General features: G+C 34.2%; 1 protein-coding gene across 1 annotated transcript in view; it reads right to left on the bottom strand.

Annotated features, from left to right (window-relative positions):
- Window positions 1-21,962, bottom strand: part of pnt (ETS transcription factor pointed) — a 147,008-nt gene that overhangs the window by 105,621 nt on the left and 19,425 nt on the right. Inside the window, exon 3 of the mRNA XM_046621928.2 lies at window positions 9,029-9,224. Coding sequence (XP_046477884.1) covers window positions 9,029-9,224 — 196 coding nt within the window. The remainder of the gene's footprint in view (window positions 1-9,028; window positions 9,225-21,962) is intronic.

Raw genomic sequence — 21,962 nt, forward strand, 5'->3', positions numbered from 1 at the left:
GGTTAGGCATCCCTCGTTTTTCGAAATTCCAACGATATTCAAAAAAAATTTTCTTTAACGATACCTGTTTTACTTAATTTTTCTACCCACTGTGTCAAATGAAATTTTTCTCATTGCGTAGAATATTCCAATTACAACTGCAACGTGAATATTTGAAACGTTATTGTCTCAACTTTTAACGACATTCGTTACGGGTTTCCAACTTTTGTCACAGGCATACAACGAAATAAAATTTATCCTTCTTGCAGTGTGCAGCATATATATATATATATATATATATATAGATGCAAGGTGCATTCGCTGCGTAGATTTAGAAAGCGATGGAAATAGAGATAAAAAAAAAAGGGCTAGAGAGAGAAAGAGAGAGGGGGGAAGAGAGATATACAGGCGTGCGCAACCTGAACGCAGATTACAGAGCTCCTTGGTAAATGAAGCACGTAAGACGAGAACGGAGCTCCCCGTTCATCCGGTCTTTCAGTTGAGAATAAATTGAAGACGCACATCGGAAGGGCCTCCGTCCATCCATCCATCCAAGAAACTCTTCTTCTTCGACGACCGTATGTGCAACAGCAGGGATAAACCGAGTATGAATCGCTTCTCGGAATAACAAAACTTATTTTCCATCTTAGGTATTATATGTATAATAAATATACATAAATAAAAACGTGCGTAGGAATGTCGATATTTACTTGCATGTATACATATACATATATATATGTACACATTAGGGTGATTCAAAAAAAATCATCCTTATTTTCGAAAAAAAGTGGTAGTGAAAAAACGATTCGAAATGACGAAAAAATAATGAGATTTAGAGGCGGCGCAAAGTCGATTTTATGCATTTGTTTGTGGTTTTTTTTTTTTTTTTTACCAATCAAAGATCTACCAGTAGATCGAGATCTAATTTTTAAAATTGCCCGATAAACACTGTGTAAAAAGTAAAAACTTTGAGATTCGATTTTCACAATTTTTTGAAGGGTACAAAAATATAGTCGCCAAGTTTAGTTGATTTCTTTGAAAAAAAAAAATTGCGTTTCCGGGAAATGTCTCGTGAAGTACTGAATTATGTCAAATTTAACAAGATAGCTTTTTTTTTGTTAAGAATAAATCAATCTACAAAAAAAGGTATCTCGTGGTTTTTTTCGTAAAATATATATTTACACTTATAATTATGATCTTATCTAAATTTTACGAAAAAAAAAACCTCAAACAAATACATAAAATCGACTTTCGCTGCCTCTAAATCTCATTATTTTTTCGTCATTTCGAATCGTTTTTCCACTACCACTTTTTTTCGAAAATAATAACGATCTTCTTGAATCACCCTAATATATATATATATATATATATATATGTATATGTATATATATTTGCGCGATTTTCTCATATTATTATTATTGTTCTTGTTGTTGTTGTTGTTAAAAATATACGTCTGTTTAAATCAAAGCAGCCCGCATCTGTACATTCATATAAAAATGTTTCAGCTTTGATAATTTCGATTATTCTAACACTACTATAAATCATATGAAACGTACGAAATGATTTTATCACAATAAAGGTAAAAGTGATATTGCGATAAAGACGATTTGTAAATTTTACCCGTATACGTTGAAATTCGAGAAACGGTTTTTTCATTATGTAAAACGAACAATTTTCACTCGTCGCGTCATTTATTTCTGTACATGTAACATTATTATAGATTTCTTTTAAAACTCGAGATAATTTCGAACGACTCGATCGTACAAACAAATAAACAAATAAATGAATAAATAATTTAGACTGAAATTTGAATTTAAACTTCTACACCATCCATTATATCGTACATAAATTTGATTTCAAACTTTTTAATCTCTGTAATGTTTTTATAACCTATCAACGTTTTTTCATCCAACCACGAGGAAGAAAAATAAATTTAAAAAACTCTGAGCCGTCGGTTTTCCGATCATTAAAAACTTGGTCGTTTCTCCCAAGTTTGATTTCTTTGCTTCAATTCTCGCCACCGATTAATTCGGAATTAGGCGATTTCGGAACCTTTCAAATTCGGCACTTGAACCCTGCCTAAAAAACCTTCCGAATTCGTCTCAACGATACAGAATCGCGTACAGATTCAACGTTCTCCAATTTTATACTTTTACTCTTCCATATTTTCAACTGTCCGTACCAGGATCACTCTAAATTTAAATAAATCAACGAATTAAATTTTCGCGTCTGAAAATTCGACGTTTATTCCATGTTTCTACCCCCTACTCCTGTCGGTAAAACAGGTTGCACAAGTATCACGCATACTACATCTGTAAATACGTACACGTCGTGCATAATGTTCAACGTCTGACAATACGCAGGTAGAAATAGAAATGCAAAACGGTCTTATAAACGCATCATACCTGTACGCAGGTACTTAAATATTATATTGACATTCATTGTTCATCGCCTGGCAAAGACTCGTCGCTTCTTCGTTCCGTCGATGATATTCCAACCACGCAAGTTCGTATGTGTGACAAATGCGAAACCAATGCGAGTATAAAGTATTACACGTATATTAAACGTGATTTTTGCAATGCAGGCGCGCCTTTGTGCCGACAATTGTTTTCTTTTTTATTATTATCTCGCTAACATTCGTAGGTATCGATATTGAAAAAGGTGTGTAAGTAAAGTAAGGATGAAAAAATGTAGGCTTTTCAATACTCTGATGCGGAATGAAATATTTCTAACGTACGGTGAGAGAAATTTCATTTGTTAGAGTAACTAGAAAAATCGAGTAAACCAGGTATCGTTGAAAAAAAAACTGTTTGAATATTGTTGGAATTACGAAAAACGAGCTATCGTCGATTCTTTTTTGGTAATTGCAACGGAAAATCAGTTTCTGAGGTTTACTCTACTTTTTTAGTCAAACAAGGCTTTAACGTCAATTTATTCTTGCACGAGCGTTAAATATTCGCAACAGTTGCAAGAAAATATAGCAACAGTGATCGTATCGAGAAAGAATAGTAACGGATACCGGACTTTCCGGTAACGGCTAGAAAACTAATTTTCATTTTCTACCTGGAACAATAATTTTCAACCGCGGTAAAAAAAAAAAAAAAATGAAAATAGTCAAGAACCGAGCGGTAACCGGAACTAAAAAAAATTTCTCTCAATCTGGTCCTATCATCTCAATTTTTCTGCAAAAATTCACCGACGCGTAACTCCCGTCAGGGATTAAAATCAACGCGCAGCTTAATAATAATTATAATAATTATAACAATGCAACACATACAAATAAGATTCACGATTCACGATGATAACGCAAAATAACAATAATAACACTCGATAAGAATCGAGTCGAGTAGGGTAATTCGTTTTCAACGTATATTATATTACACATATACGTGTATATATATATGTGTGTGCGTGGGTTTGTATATGGGGCATTCCATGTCAATTCGCCGGGCCATTGGCCTGACCCCTTCCGATTTTGATGTCAAATTTATTTTGGCTCCTGTTTGCCCCAAAACACGACCTCAAATTTTTGGAAATTTTTATCTCACTTTCAAGGGTTTGCACGAGCTCAAAAATCATAAAATTGTGAGAAAATACGAAGAGGGATCGTTTTTAAATTGACGATTTTTTTTTTTCACAGAAACTAGGACCCAGAACATAATTTTTCGTCCCAGTCCGAAAGTTGGCCGAGAACTAGCATCGCTGATTATTATTTTTTTTTCTTTTGTTTTTCTTTCGCAAAATAAAATAAAATATTCTTGAAATATGGCCCGGCGAATTGGCATGGAATGCCCCATGTATAGAACATCGGAAAGGGTGACATAGTACAGAGCGTGATACAGCGTCACGGAAGGGTGGCTGCATCCGGTGCACCACATACACACACATACGCATACGTTATGCGTACCTATTTAGGTACACCGTTATAAAGAGTCCCTTCGAGGGAATTTCTACTTTTTTTCTCTCCTCTCCTTCGTTTCCCCTCCGCCCTTTCTTTTTTTCTTTCTCTTATTTTTGTTATTTTTGTTTTTTTTTTTTTTTTTTGCTCCGCCACCGTTTTACACACAAACGAGGGAGAGTCTTAACACGCAGGCGTCGCATTTGGTACAAAATTGAATAGCACGAATTTTGTGAACTAGTTTTTCACCAGAGCTAAAAAGCGAAATGTACGTAAAATTAATAAACAATGAATTGGATAAATAAGAGTTTAGAAAAATCGAGGAGGATTTACAAATGATTCGATCAGTTGCGGACTTTCATTTAATACTTTGACTCGTAATGATACGTTGCATAAGTATTCTTGCCACATGTTTTGTATCGATTTTTTTTTTTTTTGTATATTTGTAAAAATATTTGACACATTACTTTGCGGTCTTTTCTTGTGCTATTTCCGATTATATACTAATAGGTTTTCAATACTCGAGAGTAGTTGTCGCGATACAACGTGAATCATTGTTGTTGGAAAGAAATTGATGGAAAAAGAATCGTGAAAATTGGAGGAAAAATTCATTGGCGAGAAAATCACCCCTCTACGCACATACACCGCAATTATATGCTCAACATAAGATAAAAGTTTTTGGAATTGCTGATTACGAATCTGAAATCTTTAAGACAAAAAGGAAACAATTTCTGTTTCAAATTCTAAGAAACGGTAATGAATCTTGTTCAAAACCTTTTCGTACGGTTTCTAAATTTGAAGTAAGGCTGATAAAACTAATGATGAAATAAGTCTTGTCGTCAGACAACTAGTTCTAATAAAAATGTATGGGAATAATCCTGTAGTATTGTTAAGTAAAATAAATATCGATAACGATAAGAAAGATTTAGTCAACCAAGGCTTTAACGTCAATTTATCGTCATGGAACACCCGATACATAAGGTGTAAGAACAATATTGCGTTACACGGTCACCGCGAGGGGCTATCAAGAAGATGATGACGATGACGAGGAGAAGGCGGAGAGGAGGAAGGGGGCGGCCTCCTGCAGTGGGGTTCTCTAATGAGGATGCTGCTGATTATCCAATTCGTTAATTCTCGCCATATTTTGATCACACCGCTCGCCGTAACCTGACTGTACGCGAATAATGCTCAAATATCCTCCTCTCGCTTTCCGTTGAATTTGGAAAAGAAAAACATGATAAGGCGGAAACACGCTGAAATTCATATTTTCGAAACTTTTCGAAAGCTCCTTTCATTCAAAGTCATCCTAGAATTGTAAAAACGATGATATTTTTATTTGAATATTTCGTTCGCACAGGTTGACCTTTACTAACTTCAACGTTTTTTATTGATTTTTTTAATTTTTTTTTTTTTTCGGACCCTTTTTTCAAGTCCATCTTACGTTCGAACATTTTTACTTCTCACGCTAATACTGACGTTACTTGTAAAAAAATTTTTTCTCCAACGAGTTGAAAATCCCGATTTATTTACATGCGTTTCGATTATAACAACATTTATCCTTCCCACTTCTCACTCTCCAATGAAAATCTCTTCGATATCACGCACGAGTATAAATTTTCTTATACGTATATACGCAACGATCTGTTGTAAGGCGAGGAAAAGGAAAAATAAGGAAAAAAAAATAAATAAATAAATAAAGAAAGAAAAAAAAAAAACGGGTACGATTACAAGACGGGAAGTGAATTTGAATCAAGGGATATAGAAAAATCAAATTAAAACAAAATACTTTTATACATCGAACGCGAGCGTTTTTCCGTAGGTACGCAAAGTAACAGTTTCCAACGACGTTCCGAGTGATTCTGCGAACGCGCATGCGCGGAGTGAGGAAAAGGCAACGTTCAAGTTACGCGCGTGCGCCGTCGCGAATAAATCAGACTACACGCGACCCTAACCTACTATTTTATTTCGACTTCACCCACGTCTCATATCGCGCAAATTTAAGCCCGGTCGGAAAATACCGAGTTTCCCCCTCATTGTTACACGATATACTATTTCTGTCTATTTGCGCGCATGTGTGTCCGTGTACAGATTCGAGATCTACGTTATCGCGTGGGCGATTCTAACGACAATGATGCTCAAGGCATTCTCTCTCTCTCTCTCACACTTCTTCCCTAATGAAGGGTAACCGGAGACATTGTTTTCACGCCCGGTGGCTAAATTGGCCATTTTCTTCGTTTCCTCATTCCCATTCCCATTCTAATTCTCTTCCTCTCCTTAGAATCACAAAAAATCACGATCCGTCAGCGTTTATATACGCAACAATCGCTGCAAAGAACGAATATGTAAACAAAGAAATCATATGCCAATGAATAAATGGAAAAAAAGAAAAAATAAAAAATTAAATAGAGAAGTGGAAAGAACGGAACAACTTATTCCGAGTGGCAAAAAATTTCTCAAGAATTGGCACGTATAAATTTATCGTTATAGCCACAGTTATATATATAAATATATATATATATATATATATATATATATATATATTATCGGTTAGACTACCTATATCAACATCAAAGATCGTCGATTGAAATTTTTTCCCACGAAAGTAAAACAAAATACACATATACTTCGAGATGATCGATCCTTCGACATGTGCATATAATATGCATATTATATAGATAATATTATATGTTTCACACGTTGTTTACATATAAATATACATGTACATACCTATAAATCAACCAAATACAAGCCAATTTCCTCAAATTATATTATATATACATATATATATATATATATGGACGGTATATGCGAAATTTGCATGATATTCATTCATTGACCTGCATGGGTGAATAGCGTTAATTTCCACGTGTATAAACCTGTTGCGAAGCCGCCTTTCTCACGGTTAAAACGACGGCAACAGGTGACTGTATTATATATACATACACATGTGTGTGTGTGTGTATGTAATTATGTACGTATACCTAAATGGTGCGGATAAAGTTATACGGATATACGGCAATCTCTCGCACACGCCTCGAATGCGTAAAATACCAAAGTGAATTATCAGCAACTAAGTGTAAAATATGTAGGTATGATATACATACGTGATACGAATATATGTATATATATATGTGTGTGTGTGTGTAAACCGAAATCTATAAATACATATTGTATCAGTGTCCCTACAATTTTGCATAATAACTTCGAACTCGACTGTAGAATGGGAATGAAAAAGTATAAGGATAAAAAATAATCCGACAATAATAGATGTTCAATGATTACCCAAAATAAATCGATATGTAAATATCGATAGTTGACGATAAAAGAAAAATTGTGAAAATCGATCCAAATCATTTTTCTTATTTTCATCTTCAAACTTCATCCGCGTTTGTGCCGTACGCTTCGGAGTAATTGAAATTTTGTTGTTACAGGAGAGAAAAAAAAAAAAAGAAAAACAATACAAATACGAGGTCTGGATGATGACGTGACAAACGAATCGCGGAGCGAAATTTTCTCCACCGTTTACACATGTATATTTATGTATAAAAGAAGAAACAAGAAGAAAAAAAATAAAAAGAAAATACAGCAAAACGAAAGAAAGATTTCGAAATCGAACGTTTTTGCGTTGCAGATTGAAGAAAAAAAAAAAAAAAAAAAAATACACGGCACACGCATGCGTTGGTCGTTTTTTTTTTCTTTTCTCCTTCTTTCATTCTTTCTTTTTCTTTTTCAGACGGAAACGGTGTACCAGTTACATTGTTTTCCATAAGCACAACGCAGCGCGACGATATCGCTGATCGAATGTCTACATTATACTGTATAAAACCATTATAAACCATAAACATATGTCATGTGTAACAACTCATCTGTACGGTCTGAACATATCCGTAAAACAGATATCGCGACGTCGACGTGAGATATCTAATAAGATACACCGATATTGTTTATTTAATTCTATGGTTATTCCGTGAAACCGATTCGATTTGCGCTGTGTGAATTAAACGTTGACGAGAGAGCATTTCGTGTACATCAGGTTCGTTCGTTGTTAACTTTTTCTTTCTTTCACAAGGTGCAACCAAAAAAATTTGTGACGAGTGCCGGAAAAAAAAAATCTCTCAAACCTGGAGGAAGTGGAAAAATATTTAGAGGCCGCTACTGACTATTGAAATATTTTTCATTCATTTTTACGTGCACGATTTATGAACCTATATATATATATCAGTTTTCTTTTTTCGTATCGTGGTCGAATTCATCATTGTTCATAAAAATCGGTACTGAGAACGAAACGTGGACATCAAAGTGATGCGAAACTCTTGTTTCGGTGGAAAAAAAAACTGTTGTACAAATTTCTCCGAGACGATTGATCTTTCGGCTGATGGAAAAAAAAAAAAAAAAACGAGAACAGCGAACCGTTGAATCGTTAATCGCGGTTTGCTGTTGATTGGTGAACGATTAATTGAACCACGATACGACAAAAATAAACTAATAATAAGTCGGTAAAGTGTACACATAAAAAGGAATAAAAAATATTACAATAATCGGTAAAGACCACTAAATACTTGCCAACCTCCTTTAAGGTTTTACGACAATTTTTGTTCTTCGGTATTTGTCTGAAATTTTTCGAGTAGCGCGTTTAAAAAAAAAAAAAAATTAACCACCCTGGTGTACATGTATGGAAAATTCCATATCAGATCACAGAAAATCACTTCCCCACCGACTGCATTTTTCAATTGAATGGAAAATGTTTTCAAATAATAACAGATTTTCATTCAAGTCTGAGAACTTTTGTATTTCGATAAACATCATTTTCTATTCAACCGCGCACACGATTTTCGAGTTATCGCAAGTTGACGAAATTTTTTCCCAACAGCCTGAAAAAAAATTCTCTCCACAGTTTTGCGTCGCAACGTTGATAAAAATATATTTGTATCGAAATCGTGTAAAAAAATCGCTCACCGTTACGCAAAACATTATTGCTTAGATTTCGTATCCTTTTGACTTCGTACAAAGATTCGTAACGCGGGAAGAATTTGATCGCTCGTTTCGAATCGTAAACTCACAAAGGTAAAATAAAGGAATTGTGTTTTGTAAAAATTATCACACGACGCTTGCGTTTGTCTTGCATGGTATGTTATGATAAATACGACTCACCGAGGGAGCTTTCCGGGTCGGACAAATCGGAGAGCGATGGAACTTTCCGCATGGAGGTGAAACGGGTATGAAAAGCCGGAACCAGAGCCTCTTCTTCGGCGTCCGAAGTGACCAGTTCCTGCTTCATGTACTTCACCATCATTTTAACACCGTCTCCGCCGCATCCGAGCATCGCGACGTCACCTCGCACATCTCGCTAAAAAACAACAAATGAGTAAAAAAAAAAAAAACAACAACATCTCAAAACAACCGACAAACGTGTCTTAAATATTATGCGCATGATAATTATATTAAATAACAATAATATATATATATATATATATATATATATATATTGTACTCGACATCTATTTATTTTTCTTACGTACCCTTCGAAAAGTTAGATTTTAGCGAAGCCTGAAAGAAAAGCCAAAAGATGATTAATCCCTTTTTATCTTTTTCAAACACTCCAAACGAAATATCTCAAAGACTGTACAAGTCATGATGCTGTTTTTGATATCATTTTTTGGATAATCCAATGTTCTTTAACAAAAAAAAAAAATTAAAAAAAAAAACGTCGTTACTACCGACGTGACATTGTCGAAAAATTCAAACCGGATGAGGCACGTTTTAAAATGTTGTTAACGATTTCCCGTTTCACGAGGTTTCGTTTTCTGGCTAAGAACTAACTTTTCGAAGGTTACGTGAGAATTTAGTGGTAAACTGTCAATGCAGCATCAACAAAATCAGAATTTGTAAATTCAACCTCTTCACGCATTCTGTAGGTACGAAATAATAATTGTTGTTTCAACGATTCGTTAGACGTTACTAATTTCAACCTCGTTAATATTACGGATAGTTGAATGCATTTCGTGTATAACTTGTATACGAATGACAACAACTCCCTGTGATAAAATAATTCAAGATCAAAGCCACTTTAATACGTCAAACGATATTTTACTTTCGACGCAATGGAGGTTTTAATTATTATTTATTTATTTATTAATTTATTTATTTTCTTGTTATTTACTGTTGTTTTTTTTTTTTTTTTTTTTATTATCATATCAACAACGTCGGGTCGGTAGAAGAAATCTATTATACACATTTTTACAACGGCAGAGAAGAATGAGACAAATGGAAGAGAAAAAAAAAAAAAAAGGAGAAATATAATTTATTGCGGTTTGAACGGAAAAAGATTAGAAGATACGGAAATGGGAACGAAAAGAAAGAAAAATTGGAAAAATTTACCGAGAATACGAACGTAGCATAAAAAACCGCACATGATAAAATTCAAATTTTTGTACCATACGTAATACATGAATTCATATGATTGAATGATGTATTAAGAATTTCCCCGACTTTTCAACTGCGGTAAGGTTTTCCAAAAATTTTCCCACATTTTCAATTCAACTGTACGTAAACTGAGAAAAACGTCATTTGTTACAGTAACCAGAAAAATTGAGAAAACGGGTATCGTTAAAAAAAACGTGTTTGAATATTGTTGGGATTACTAAAAACGAGGTACGCGTAAACATTTTGCGTTATCGTCGATCCTATTTGACAATCGCAACGCAAAATCAGTTTCTTCGGTTTACTCTAGTTTTTTAATCAAACGAGGCTTTAACGTCAATTTATCGTTGCACGAGCGTTAAATTTTCGCAACAGTTACGCGAAAATCTAGCAACAGCGATCGTAACGACAAAGAATATTAACGGATACCGGACTTTCCGGCAACGGCTAGAAAACTAATTTTCATTTACTACCTAGAACAATATTTTTCTCCGTAACTTTGTACCGGAACTAAAAATTTTTCACAACGTACGCGCGTACGTCTTATATTACGCGCGTCATCGTTATCATTCACCCGCAGTCGCACAGTAAATCCCTAATTGACAATCGGTGGACCAGTATGCGAAAAAAAAAATAAAAAATAAAAAAAAAAAATTAAAAAAAAAGAAACCATTTCTGTATAAATATGCAACATGTGTAACATGTCCGCAGATACGGGTACATGAGTTTAACGATGAAAATGTTTGAGATTCGAGGGGAAAGAATAAGAAAGAAAATGAAAGGATGAATGGACGGATGAAAAGTATGAATGAAAAGAAGATACGTGTCTGTGTGTGTTAAAATACGATGCATACTCATTACCGCAGATAGAGAGAGCAAAGCACCATGGGCCACCACTACCGCCGGCGGTATTTTCAATCTCCGCTTCTGCCGTTGCCTTTTCATTCCCCTTCCCCTTTTACCTCCCCTCACTCCATCCCCTTCTCCCACCCCTCCTACTCGTCATTCCTTTCTTCTTCTTCTTCTTCTTCTTCTTCTTCTTCTTCTACTGTTACCACTATTACTACTACTACTACTACTGTTCGCGGCAGAGAAAGGTATGAATGAAAATACCTACAGTAGCGAGTCGGCCGTTGAAACCAGCGGGAACCGAATAATAATAATAACAATACCTTTGCACGTCGAACACGCACACACACACACACACACACGCAAAGTGTAAATATGCGTATATTGTATATAAATGTGTGTCCGTGTATACCTGGGTACGTAAATACATTAAGGAACTCCCAACGAGACGAGCGAGAGAGAGAGAGAGAGAGAGAGAGAGAGAGAGAGAGAGAGATGTGTACACACGTGCGTGTGTGTGTGTATTTTATTGATAATATGCATACCTTCCTTCCTTTTTTTTTTTTTTTTTTCGTAAATTACCTTTACTTTTACTTTCCTTGTGTGTAAACTGATGTGTATACGTGCATATGAACGATGCACTTAATTCGCATGCGTGCTGTGGGATAAACGGAAGGGTAGAATTTAATCTTCGTTAAAATCCGCATGTTCCGCGGGAACATTCAGCGAGTGATTTCAACGAACGAACGAACGAACGAACGAATGAACGAATGAATGAATCGATGAATGAACGAACGAATGAATGGACTGACGGATGAAAGAGAACGCTCGCCGTTGTGGAGGGGATTGGAATGTGCGGGGGGGGGGGGGGGGGGGGGGGTTTGACTGCGGGAGCAAACGAGTGACGTAACATTGTTACGAGCGGAAAGAGCGTCGCGACGCTTTTAACTATAAACGATTACATATATACTACTATATATACCTACATTGTTGTGTAACGAGTGTGATCGACAGCCGTGACATAATGAGAACGTTATAATTGGTGCAACAAACGATGAGAAGATTAATGATACTTGACGTATACGAATATACGAATATACGAATATACGAATATACGAATATACGATATAAATATAAATATGTATACGATATATAAATTGTAGAGAAAAAGGCTGGTTCTTGTATCTAAGAAACTTTGTAAATCAACCGCGCATGCGCGAGTTTTATCGGCCGTTCGCGCAGGCTGGCCATCCCGAGTTTTCGGCTGTCAAACTGTTTCTGACGGCGATGCAGTTGATGCGAATTTTCGAGGTTAGGATCTCAAATAATCGAGGCAGCGACTCGGAAAGGTTTGGGAAGCATTTGTTGTCGGGTCGGAAAGTCGATTCTTCAAAGAACGGTCGGAATTTAACGCTCACGCTCTTTGAAACTTCAAACGTACACATTTTGCGTAGGTTGGCTCGCCTGCGTCGCGGACAAGAATATCGCCGCGGGAAGATTTGGCCGACCAATGAGATTGAATTGTTTGGCGCATGCGCGGTTCATTTTCAAGCTTCAAGAGATTGTCCCGGTACGTATTACAGTATCGTACAGAAGAAAAGTTGACGTGACAGAAAGAATTAAAAAAAACTAAACCGCAAGAATTCTGATTCTTTCACTTACAGGCAAAGTTCAGTTTATTTATTTATTCATTCATTTTCCTGTCTCTTCGTCAAAGTGTTTCTCATTGTGACTAGGAAGTTTTTAAATTTTTTTACTCATCCTTTTTCAACCTCTTCCAGCACGATTCTTATCATTTTCAATTGTTGAAAAAAAAAAAAAAGAAACCAAGTTACACTTGCGGAAAAAACTTTCATTGAAAACAAAAAAAAGAATTATTGGTACATTATTTGATGGAAGTAGAAAAAGAAAAAATGTTTATTACACGCACAAGACACTTTCTCAATTAAATTAATATATTATACGTGTAATTTGTATATCTTTGTGTAAAAATCTGCTGAATTCGGAACGTTGACGATTTTCCGCAAACGCGGCACAATGCAAAATATATATATACACACACACACACACACACACACACACACACATACACACACGCAAACACATCATGGTAGAAAAATGTTTCTTTCAAAAAAGAATAAACTTGAAAAATAAAGAAATAAGATTAAGGCGAGTAGACGTATTATAATGTTTAGTTATTACCGCGTGCTGCACTTGACACTATCGCTGATAAACAACATACACATGTAAGTACATACACACACACACAGAGAGAGCAACAATGCGCACGCGAGATTGTAAGAGGATCTTAACGCAAGCTGGTCAAAGTGTGAAGTGCGAATGAGTAAAATCAACGATCCGTGAACGTGATGATAGAACACATGTTACATGTTTTATATTCATTGTGTATATGTATAAAAAAAACCGCGTTCCGAAAATCCGAGGCGGGACTGAAGTTCCAAATTCGAAAAGTTCCGAAAGAGCCTGACTCAAAATTATTTGGCGACGAGACTCGAAGCAAAGAAATCAAACTTTGAAGAAACGACAGAGTTTTTAATATTCGAAAAACCGACGGCACGAAGTTCCGAAAATTCAAGTTGCGATTTAGCGAAGTTACGGTAAAGAAAAATTCCGAAAAGTAAAGTTTCGAAAATTAAGATATACTCACACAGCGTAGTTCACTCAACGAGTGGGTGTAAAAAATGAGAAAATGCGAAAATCAGAATCACCAGGATCCCGAACGTAAAAACATCGAAAATCCAAGACGAAGAAAGATCAGAGTGGTGAAATTTCACCAAGCCAGAAATTCACGGAACCGAAAATCTTCGATCATCCGGAATTTCGACGTTTCAGATTTTTCAGATTTTCTCATTTTCGCACTTTCGGAAATTTGCACTTCCCTAATTTTCAGCGTTGGATTTCGAACCATTCGAAACTTTGATGTTTCGTCAAAGTTTCATTTCTCGACTTCAAGTCTCGCCACCAAAAAATTCAAAATTAGGCGCTTTCGGAACTTTTCAAATTCGGAATTTTTTTCAACTCCGTCCAGTCATGCAGGTATTTAAATTGAGAAAGGAATTCAATAATTTCGGGAAAAGTGTGAAAATTCGCTACGAGAAAACAGATGATTTCAATTTCGTATAAAAAATATTATACAAACCTATTATTAATTATAAACCGATCCCACACAAGAATGATGAATTAAAATTTAAAGTTCGCCGTTATCGATTCACGGTGTTTACATAACATATTGTAATGTAAAGATTATATCATCAGGATAATTTTCTTTGACACTTTTCGAGAGAGAGAGAGAGAGAGAAAGAGAGAAAAAAAAAAAGTAAATAAATAAATAAATCAAACCTGGTTGATTTTTAAAATATTTCTGATTGATTGACAACAGCGATTAAAATTGTTTGTTTATTGTTTCGAAGAAAACTTCACTGCGAGAGCAACTTAAAAACAAAGAAAAAGAGAGAAGACGGACAAAAAAAAATAAATAAATAAATAAAAAATAAAATAAAAAAACCAAAACCCTGATCGATGAGAAAGAAATAACATTAACAATAAAAGTAGAATCGTGTTAAAAATCGCGGTTCAAAACTAAGAGACTTTTCAAATTAGGTCTCGACTGTTAAACTGTAAGCTCAGCGACGAAGCTTCGACGAGCATTGGCGAGCGTTGTTTGCGATCGGTATCGTAAAACGAATATTAATACGCGTACTCTGGTCTTGAATTAATAACGAAAGTCAAACAAATCGGCATTTCGCCCGTCGCATTTACGTTCGTTCAACGTACACATCGTATGAATAATTTCTTTTTTTTTTTTATACATATTCCTGCAACCCCGTGAAATATATGAGGTGAGAGATTATCGCCGATCGCCTAGTGCCTGTGTATATAGATATTTTATGCATGCGTCATACACAAACAGACACACACTTATTACTATTATTTTGCAGCTAGAACGTGCGTCGCGTTGTTGGTCACACTTTTCATTTTCTTTTTCATCGTTATTTTTCTTTTCCCCCTTTCTCCACGAACCGCAATCACTAAAATACGATCACACGATACTAAACATCTCTAATGTACGTAAGCTGATAATATATTTACTTATTGCATAAAACGTGCAAATTTCAAGGTTTGAAGTATTAGTGATAAAAACAGAAGAATAAAAAAAAAAAAAAAAAAAAAAAAAATGTTCATCAAATTAGTTTTCAAAATTCAGGCATTTGTTTATTATACCTGTATTTGAAAAAAAAAATTATATACAAATTCCGTACACATATAATCATTGATAAACGACTGCGATGAAGAGATATCATTATTTTACGTTCAACAAGTAGTAAGAGTTTGGTAATTTTCATTTAAAAAATAATCACAACTTTCACAAATAACGATTGTTATATTATTTGTTGCGTAAATTTGAAGGATGATTAATTTTTGACAAGATGTTGATTGCGGATTGTCGAGTAAAGTTAAAAAAAAATATGTAATGAAAAAAAAAAAAAAAAAAAAAAAAGCACGTTCGCTGTTTGATATATGTATGAATATATAAATGAAAATTTCATTTCCTGTCGAGGGCGGGATAATTTTCGTTGAAATGAATAATAAATTTTCACCAACAATACGAAACGTTATAGAAAAATCTACGTGATAACGCCGAACGATAGAAATTAATAGTTTCGACTGATCGTGATTATAGACGAGGGAGCGGACGGATGTAATTGCAAATCACGAATTTCAATCGTAGGCGTTTCTGTGTACATATACTATATACTGTATGGATTATACATACATATACACGTACGAATGTACCGTGAAAATTGCCGATAATTCATTCGAACAAAGCGTATTTGATAAATTACACATCCAAGCCGGTAATTTCCTATCGATCCTCTTGTAATCCACATACCGGGACAATCCTTGAAACTTGAAAATGAACCGCGCATGCGCCAAATAATTCAATCTCATTGGTCGGCCAAATATTCCCGCGGCGATATTCTTGTCCATGACGCAGGCGAGCCAACCTACGCAAAATGTGTACGTTTGAAGTTTCGAAGAGCGTGAGCGTTAAATTCCGACCGTTCTTTGAAGAACCGACTTTCCGACCAGACCACAAATGCTTCCCAAACCTTTCCGAGTCGCTGCCTCGATTATTTGAGATTCTAACCTCGAAAATTCGTATCAACTGCATCGCCGTCAGAAACAGTTTGACAGCTGAAAATTCGGGATGGCCAGCCTGCAAGAAAAGCCGATAAAACTCGCTCATGCGCGATTGATTTTCAAGTTTCAAGAGATTCTCCCGATGTAATGTGTACAATTATAAGATATATTTGGGTAAAGAGCTTTGTCATAAATTCAACGTATCAATACTGCAATTTATTTCCGTTTTTCATTCGACCATTTTATAGATATTATATATATTTTATAGAATATTGAATAGCTAAAACATTATTGAGATATATATATATACATATCAATAGTCTTTTACTATTTACTATTTACTATTCGAAATTCATTGCGAATTTATCAAATTAGTTACAATAATTCATTGAAAAAAGAGAAAAAAAAAAATTAAAATTGAGCAAAAAATATTTCTCCGACACTTGTTACCCAATTTTTGTATCCTTCTTTCTGTGATATTCTATTTTTGCAAATTGCAAAATTAATGTATTAATTGAATACGGTATGACACAGAACAATACTTCTGGATTTAATAATAACGATTCAATTAATCCACCCAATCTGATAAAATTTATATTGCATAAGCCTGTAAATATGCATAAAGGCTGGCGCCGAAGTTCGTATAGAAAATAATAGAATAACGATTAAACAAAGAAATGTCAAAGTTTCGCGATATTTTTGTCAATTTTTTATAAAACATTTGGATATATTTAATTGTAAGGAGATTGGATTGAGATAAAGTATTTATTGACATTAGGCTTGGATCAATTTGGATTTTAGTGGTTGGGATACATTTTTTTTTTTTTTTATCGTTGTTGTCGTTCAATTACCAATGACATCGTTACTATGTAAATTTTTCCTTCAATTTAATTTATTTTATTATGCATTAAACGTACAAAGACTTGATTGTCTCATTATCGGAAACCGAACGATTGCAAATTAATAATGATTAATTACGCGATGTTGAATGTATGCAATAATCGGCGAGTATTGATACAGAGATAAAGCGAAATTCCTGCGTATGCAGAAATCATTCTTCACAATTTGTTGCAAAATCAAACATTACATTGCATGTATCTGTGTATACACGTATGTCAATGAAACAGATTAAACGTAGCATAGTTCAAATACGCGGGTCAATTTATGCATAATATAGATAAATATGTACGCAATTCGTTTATCTTTATACAAATATACAGGGCATTCTACGTCATACTCAGTAAACGGTTTACCATGAAATTTTTTTTTAATTTCACCAAGGATTTTTCCTACGTTTTACAATTATTACCCCTGAAAACTGTGGAAAAAAAATTTTCACATTTTTTATAATCACTCGTTTTTACTTTGTTGATTTTTCAAACTCATTTCAAAAACGCTCAAGTTAATTTTCATGGAACAAGAAAAAAAAAACAAAAAAAAAAAAAAACATTTGGTTTCCGAAATAAAACACTTTCACGTAAAATTCAGAGTGGGACTTTTCTTATTTTTTTTTAAATCATCTTTTCTATTTTTTATCGTTTTTTTTCTATCCTCGTGTAGATTTTATTTTGAGAAATCGATTTTGTATACCAACGAGAAGGGATATTAACAAAATTTTTCCTCAACGATTTAACGCAGATAATGAAAGTGAAAATTGATTTAAATTCTCTTTCATTACTTCAACTGGCATTGGTTTTAAACTATTTTTAACACTATGTGCAAGTACACATATGTGATAAATATATATATAATCCGACAAGCCGAAGGGAATTAACCAGAAATAGATTCAGCTCCGCGAAATCGAGTTTAAATCAAATATGGCGCAGCAGTTGGGAATTCAGATGGTAAGGCGATACGAATGCAGTTTCGAATTTATAATAACCTGAAAATCTGATTAACTTGGTTAGAAAACGATTCGAACATTATTCTCTTGAATTCACAGCTCAGCAATTTCACGTGGTAACTGAAAACATATAAATTTATACATACACATATGTATATAGGGCATTCCACGTCGATTCAAGATACAAAGATTTCGGACAAATTTTTTATTTTTCGTTTTTTTTTTTTTTTTTCTTCCGAACACATTTTTCACCATTACGGAAAATACATCCAAAATTGTATACATATAAACTACCGTGCATCACCGAATAGAATTTTGACACTGTAATAAAATCATATCGTGCCTACCGTTAGATTAATTCAAAACTGCGCCGATTTCTCCCCCCAGAACAAAAATAAATAAATATAAAATAAAAAGCAATCCGGTAAAGTGCGTACTAAGTCTTCTTTTCGTTCTTTCGTAATTTTATAATCCTTCGTGTAATTAGACTGCCGAAACAATAAAAAAAAAAAAAGACATTTGCAACGTTTTTTCTTTAATTTTTTTTTCCCATCAGGTGGCACGATTTTATTTAAAAATAAAATCAGGCTTAAAGACTAGAGCAGTGTATCAGATTTTTTTTTTTTTCCCCATGCCTATTCTTCTATAAATGGAGTTTCTTTGTCGCATTACGCCAAAGAAGACGGTGATGTCCCCTTTATATCGTACCCAACGGGTGGCTAAAAGGTCAGCCGAACCCGTGTAATTGAATCAATTTGTCGATTCTATTTACAATCGCACGCGCGTTTGTGTGTGTAATAAACTTCACTTTCATCTGAAGGGTAGACCCAACTTTACGATTGATGTATTATACATACGCAACGTTACAGGGTTGGTTATATACTACATACACGCATACATACATACATGCATACATGTGTGCTGGCTCGATTCGTTGGGTCGAGGGGTAAGATAAAAACGTAAAAACGTAAAAACGAAAACTCTGATAAATAAAAGTGAATAGAATGAATAAAAGAGAGAGAGAGAGAGAGAGAAACAGAGGGAGAGAAGAAAAGAAATACATAGGCAGAGGAAGAAAATAATGTTATAATTCCCTTCGATTGACGCAACGATACATTAAATAATTTATATAAAAAAAAAAAAATCGATAATATACGACAATAATATGAAAAGGCATTAATTATATCATTATTGTTTCACTATGATTGTTGTATAATACATACATATATATATATATATATATATTGTATTAAAAAATGCACGACTTTGCATGTTTGTTTGTACTTTTTTTTTTTTTTTTCATCGTATTTATAATGATTTTGTACGCATTATACATAAACGGATAATGAATGGATCATAGGACGAACAAAGGGGTTGTTACTGGACGGAAAGACATTGGAGAAGTTCCAGAAATAGCTGCTGCTCCTGCTGCTAGTGCTTTCAAGCTCGGCTCTCCTCTTTCTCTGGTTTACACTCCCTGCAAACTTCTCTTCTCTTTCCCTTCGCTTCTCTTCTTCTTTCGTATGATACCAGACCGTTCATAATATGTATGTATGTATGTATGTATGTATGTATGTATGTATGTATTTATGTATATATATATATACACTAGTAAATATAGTAAAAGCAGTAAAAGTGCAGCAACAACTTTTGCCCATAACATTTTTCAATTTAATGCTCAGTTTTCGATATATTAGAGCATATTTTTTTTTTTCTAATAGAACCACCCTGCAATGCGATGTAAGTAATTTGTTAAGTTTTTTTCTTTTCTACAAGAAAAACCTAAAAAAGAATTTTATTGTAATAATAAAAATATTTGCGAAAATCGGTTCGGCCGAAATCATTGCTACGACTGTATTATTTCAAGTGAATATTTCTAATTGACGAAATTGAACAAGTCAATTGTCGAACTTACATAACAATAACGAAGATCGTTGTTGCGAAACGAATATAAATCAATATGTACGTCTTTCTAACGTATGGATTGGTTGGTTATTTATGTGCGAGAAACAGGCGGGATAAAACGACAAGGAAAAAAATTTTAAAAAAGGCAACAAAACCGATTTCTAATTAAGCTACGCGAACGGAGAATTGAAGAAAAATAAATCTATGTGGAAAAAGGGATTTTAAAGAAGGATGCAGACGAAACATTTCTACGCGATATAAATAGTACAAGATAGAAAATACGGCGTAGTTGATTTTCGAGAAGTATAAACAACAATAAGGAATGAAGAGAGGAAAAAAAAAATAAATAAAACTTTTTCTTACTTCCAATTCTGACAAATCCCTCCTGGAACGAGAAATAGCAAAAAAAAAAAAGAAAAAAAGGAAAACGGCTGTTAGCTGAATAGGAGAGAAATAAAACTTGACTCATTTCCACTTACGAATAATTACCGACATAATTAACAGATGTATACAACTATATTTATTCGTATTAATTTCATTTCACATTACGAAACGGTGAACGGAAAAAATCAATATTTCAGTTTTTCTTATTTTCAGGACAATCCAACCGCAGATACTTTGAATTTTCATCTGTGATTAAAACAATCAGCCAATTTCATACGATTTTTGAACTACCTCGGTCATTTTTCCACGGACTAAAATACAGTGTAGTTCGTACATCCTCGAAACTGTCATACAGTGCAAAATGTTGGACGATTATTTTTTTTTTTTTTTTTTCTTTACACACATATTTTCAAAACCGTTAAACGTCGACATTTTTGTAAATTCAAAAATTTTCAGCAAGTTCAAAGTATGTTGTCGGATAAAGAAGAAAAAATCTCATCGTCGTGGGACGTCTCTTGAAAAATTATCGTAAATGAAAAATACGATCGTTGAATAATATTTTCAAAAGTCAAAAAAAAAAAAAAAAAAAAAGGGTTCAGAAAAATGACATGCTGTATTATCGCGTGTGAAATTTTTTTCGTTATCAACAAAAATCACGGCAGGGTAAACAAGTTTTTCGATTTTGCGACGGACGCGTTACGGGAAAGAAAGAAAACAGGTAAAAAAAAAAAAAAAAAAGAAAATGAGGAAAAAACAACCCCTGATTTTTAGAAGAGCAGGTTACGGTGGAAATAACACGACGACGAACGTCGTCGTCGTCGTCGTCGTCGTCTATTTTTAACCTTCATTCATGGAATCGTTTCTTTCTTTATTTTTATTTCTTCCTCTTTTAAAGCTGCCTGCCTGCGATAGGGAGGGTTAAAGATGGCCGCTATACGCGGCTTTTTTCTTTGTCATTTTTTTTTTTTCAAATTTATTTATTTATTTATTTATTTTTTTTTAAATTTATTTCCTCGCAGGACCACGGTTACAATATTATACAGGTGCGAGTTGAGAGCTATGAGAATGGCGCGCATGTAACACGGTTTGAATAAGAAAGCAGGAAACGATAAAGATCTTCGGTTATTCCTGTAGCTGAAATTCAAATTCCGGTACGTATCTCGTTCTCGGATTTCATATACATCACGTTACGAGCGAAGGACCGACTTTGACTCGAGTCGACTGCGAATGAATGACTGACCGATAACGATTTGCGAAGAAAAAAATAATAATAATGATGATAATGATAATAATAATAATGTTGTAACGATACATTTCAATTTAACGTCAAATTACAGAGAAAAAAAATAAATAAATAAATAACAAGTGAGTTGTAAAAAAGGTGGGGAAAATAAGTCGAGATTTATGAATCCAATATGGCGGACGAAAACTTCAGATTCTATCGAATACGGTGAAAAAACTCTATTCAGGGGTTTTAGGCGTCGCTGATTGGATTCGCCGTGCTGAATTTTTTCAAAATTC

This window comes from Neodiprion pinetum, chromosome 4 (genome assembly GCF_021155775.2).
Source record: "Neodiprion pinetum isolate iyNeoPine1 chromosome 4, iyNeoPine1.2, whole genome shotgun sequence".
Taxonomy (NCBI): Eukaryota; Metazoa; Arthropoda; class Insecta; order Hymenoptera; family Diprionidae; genus Neodiprion; species Neodiprion pinetum.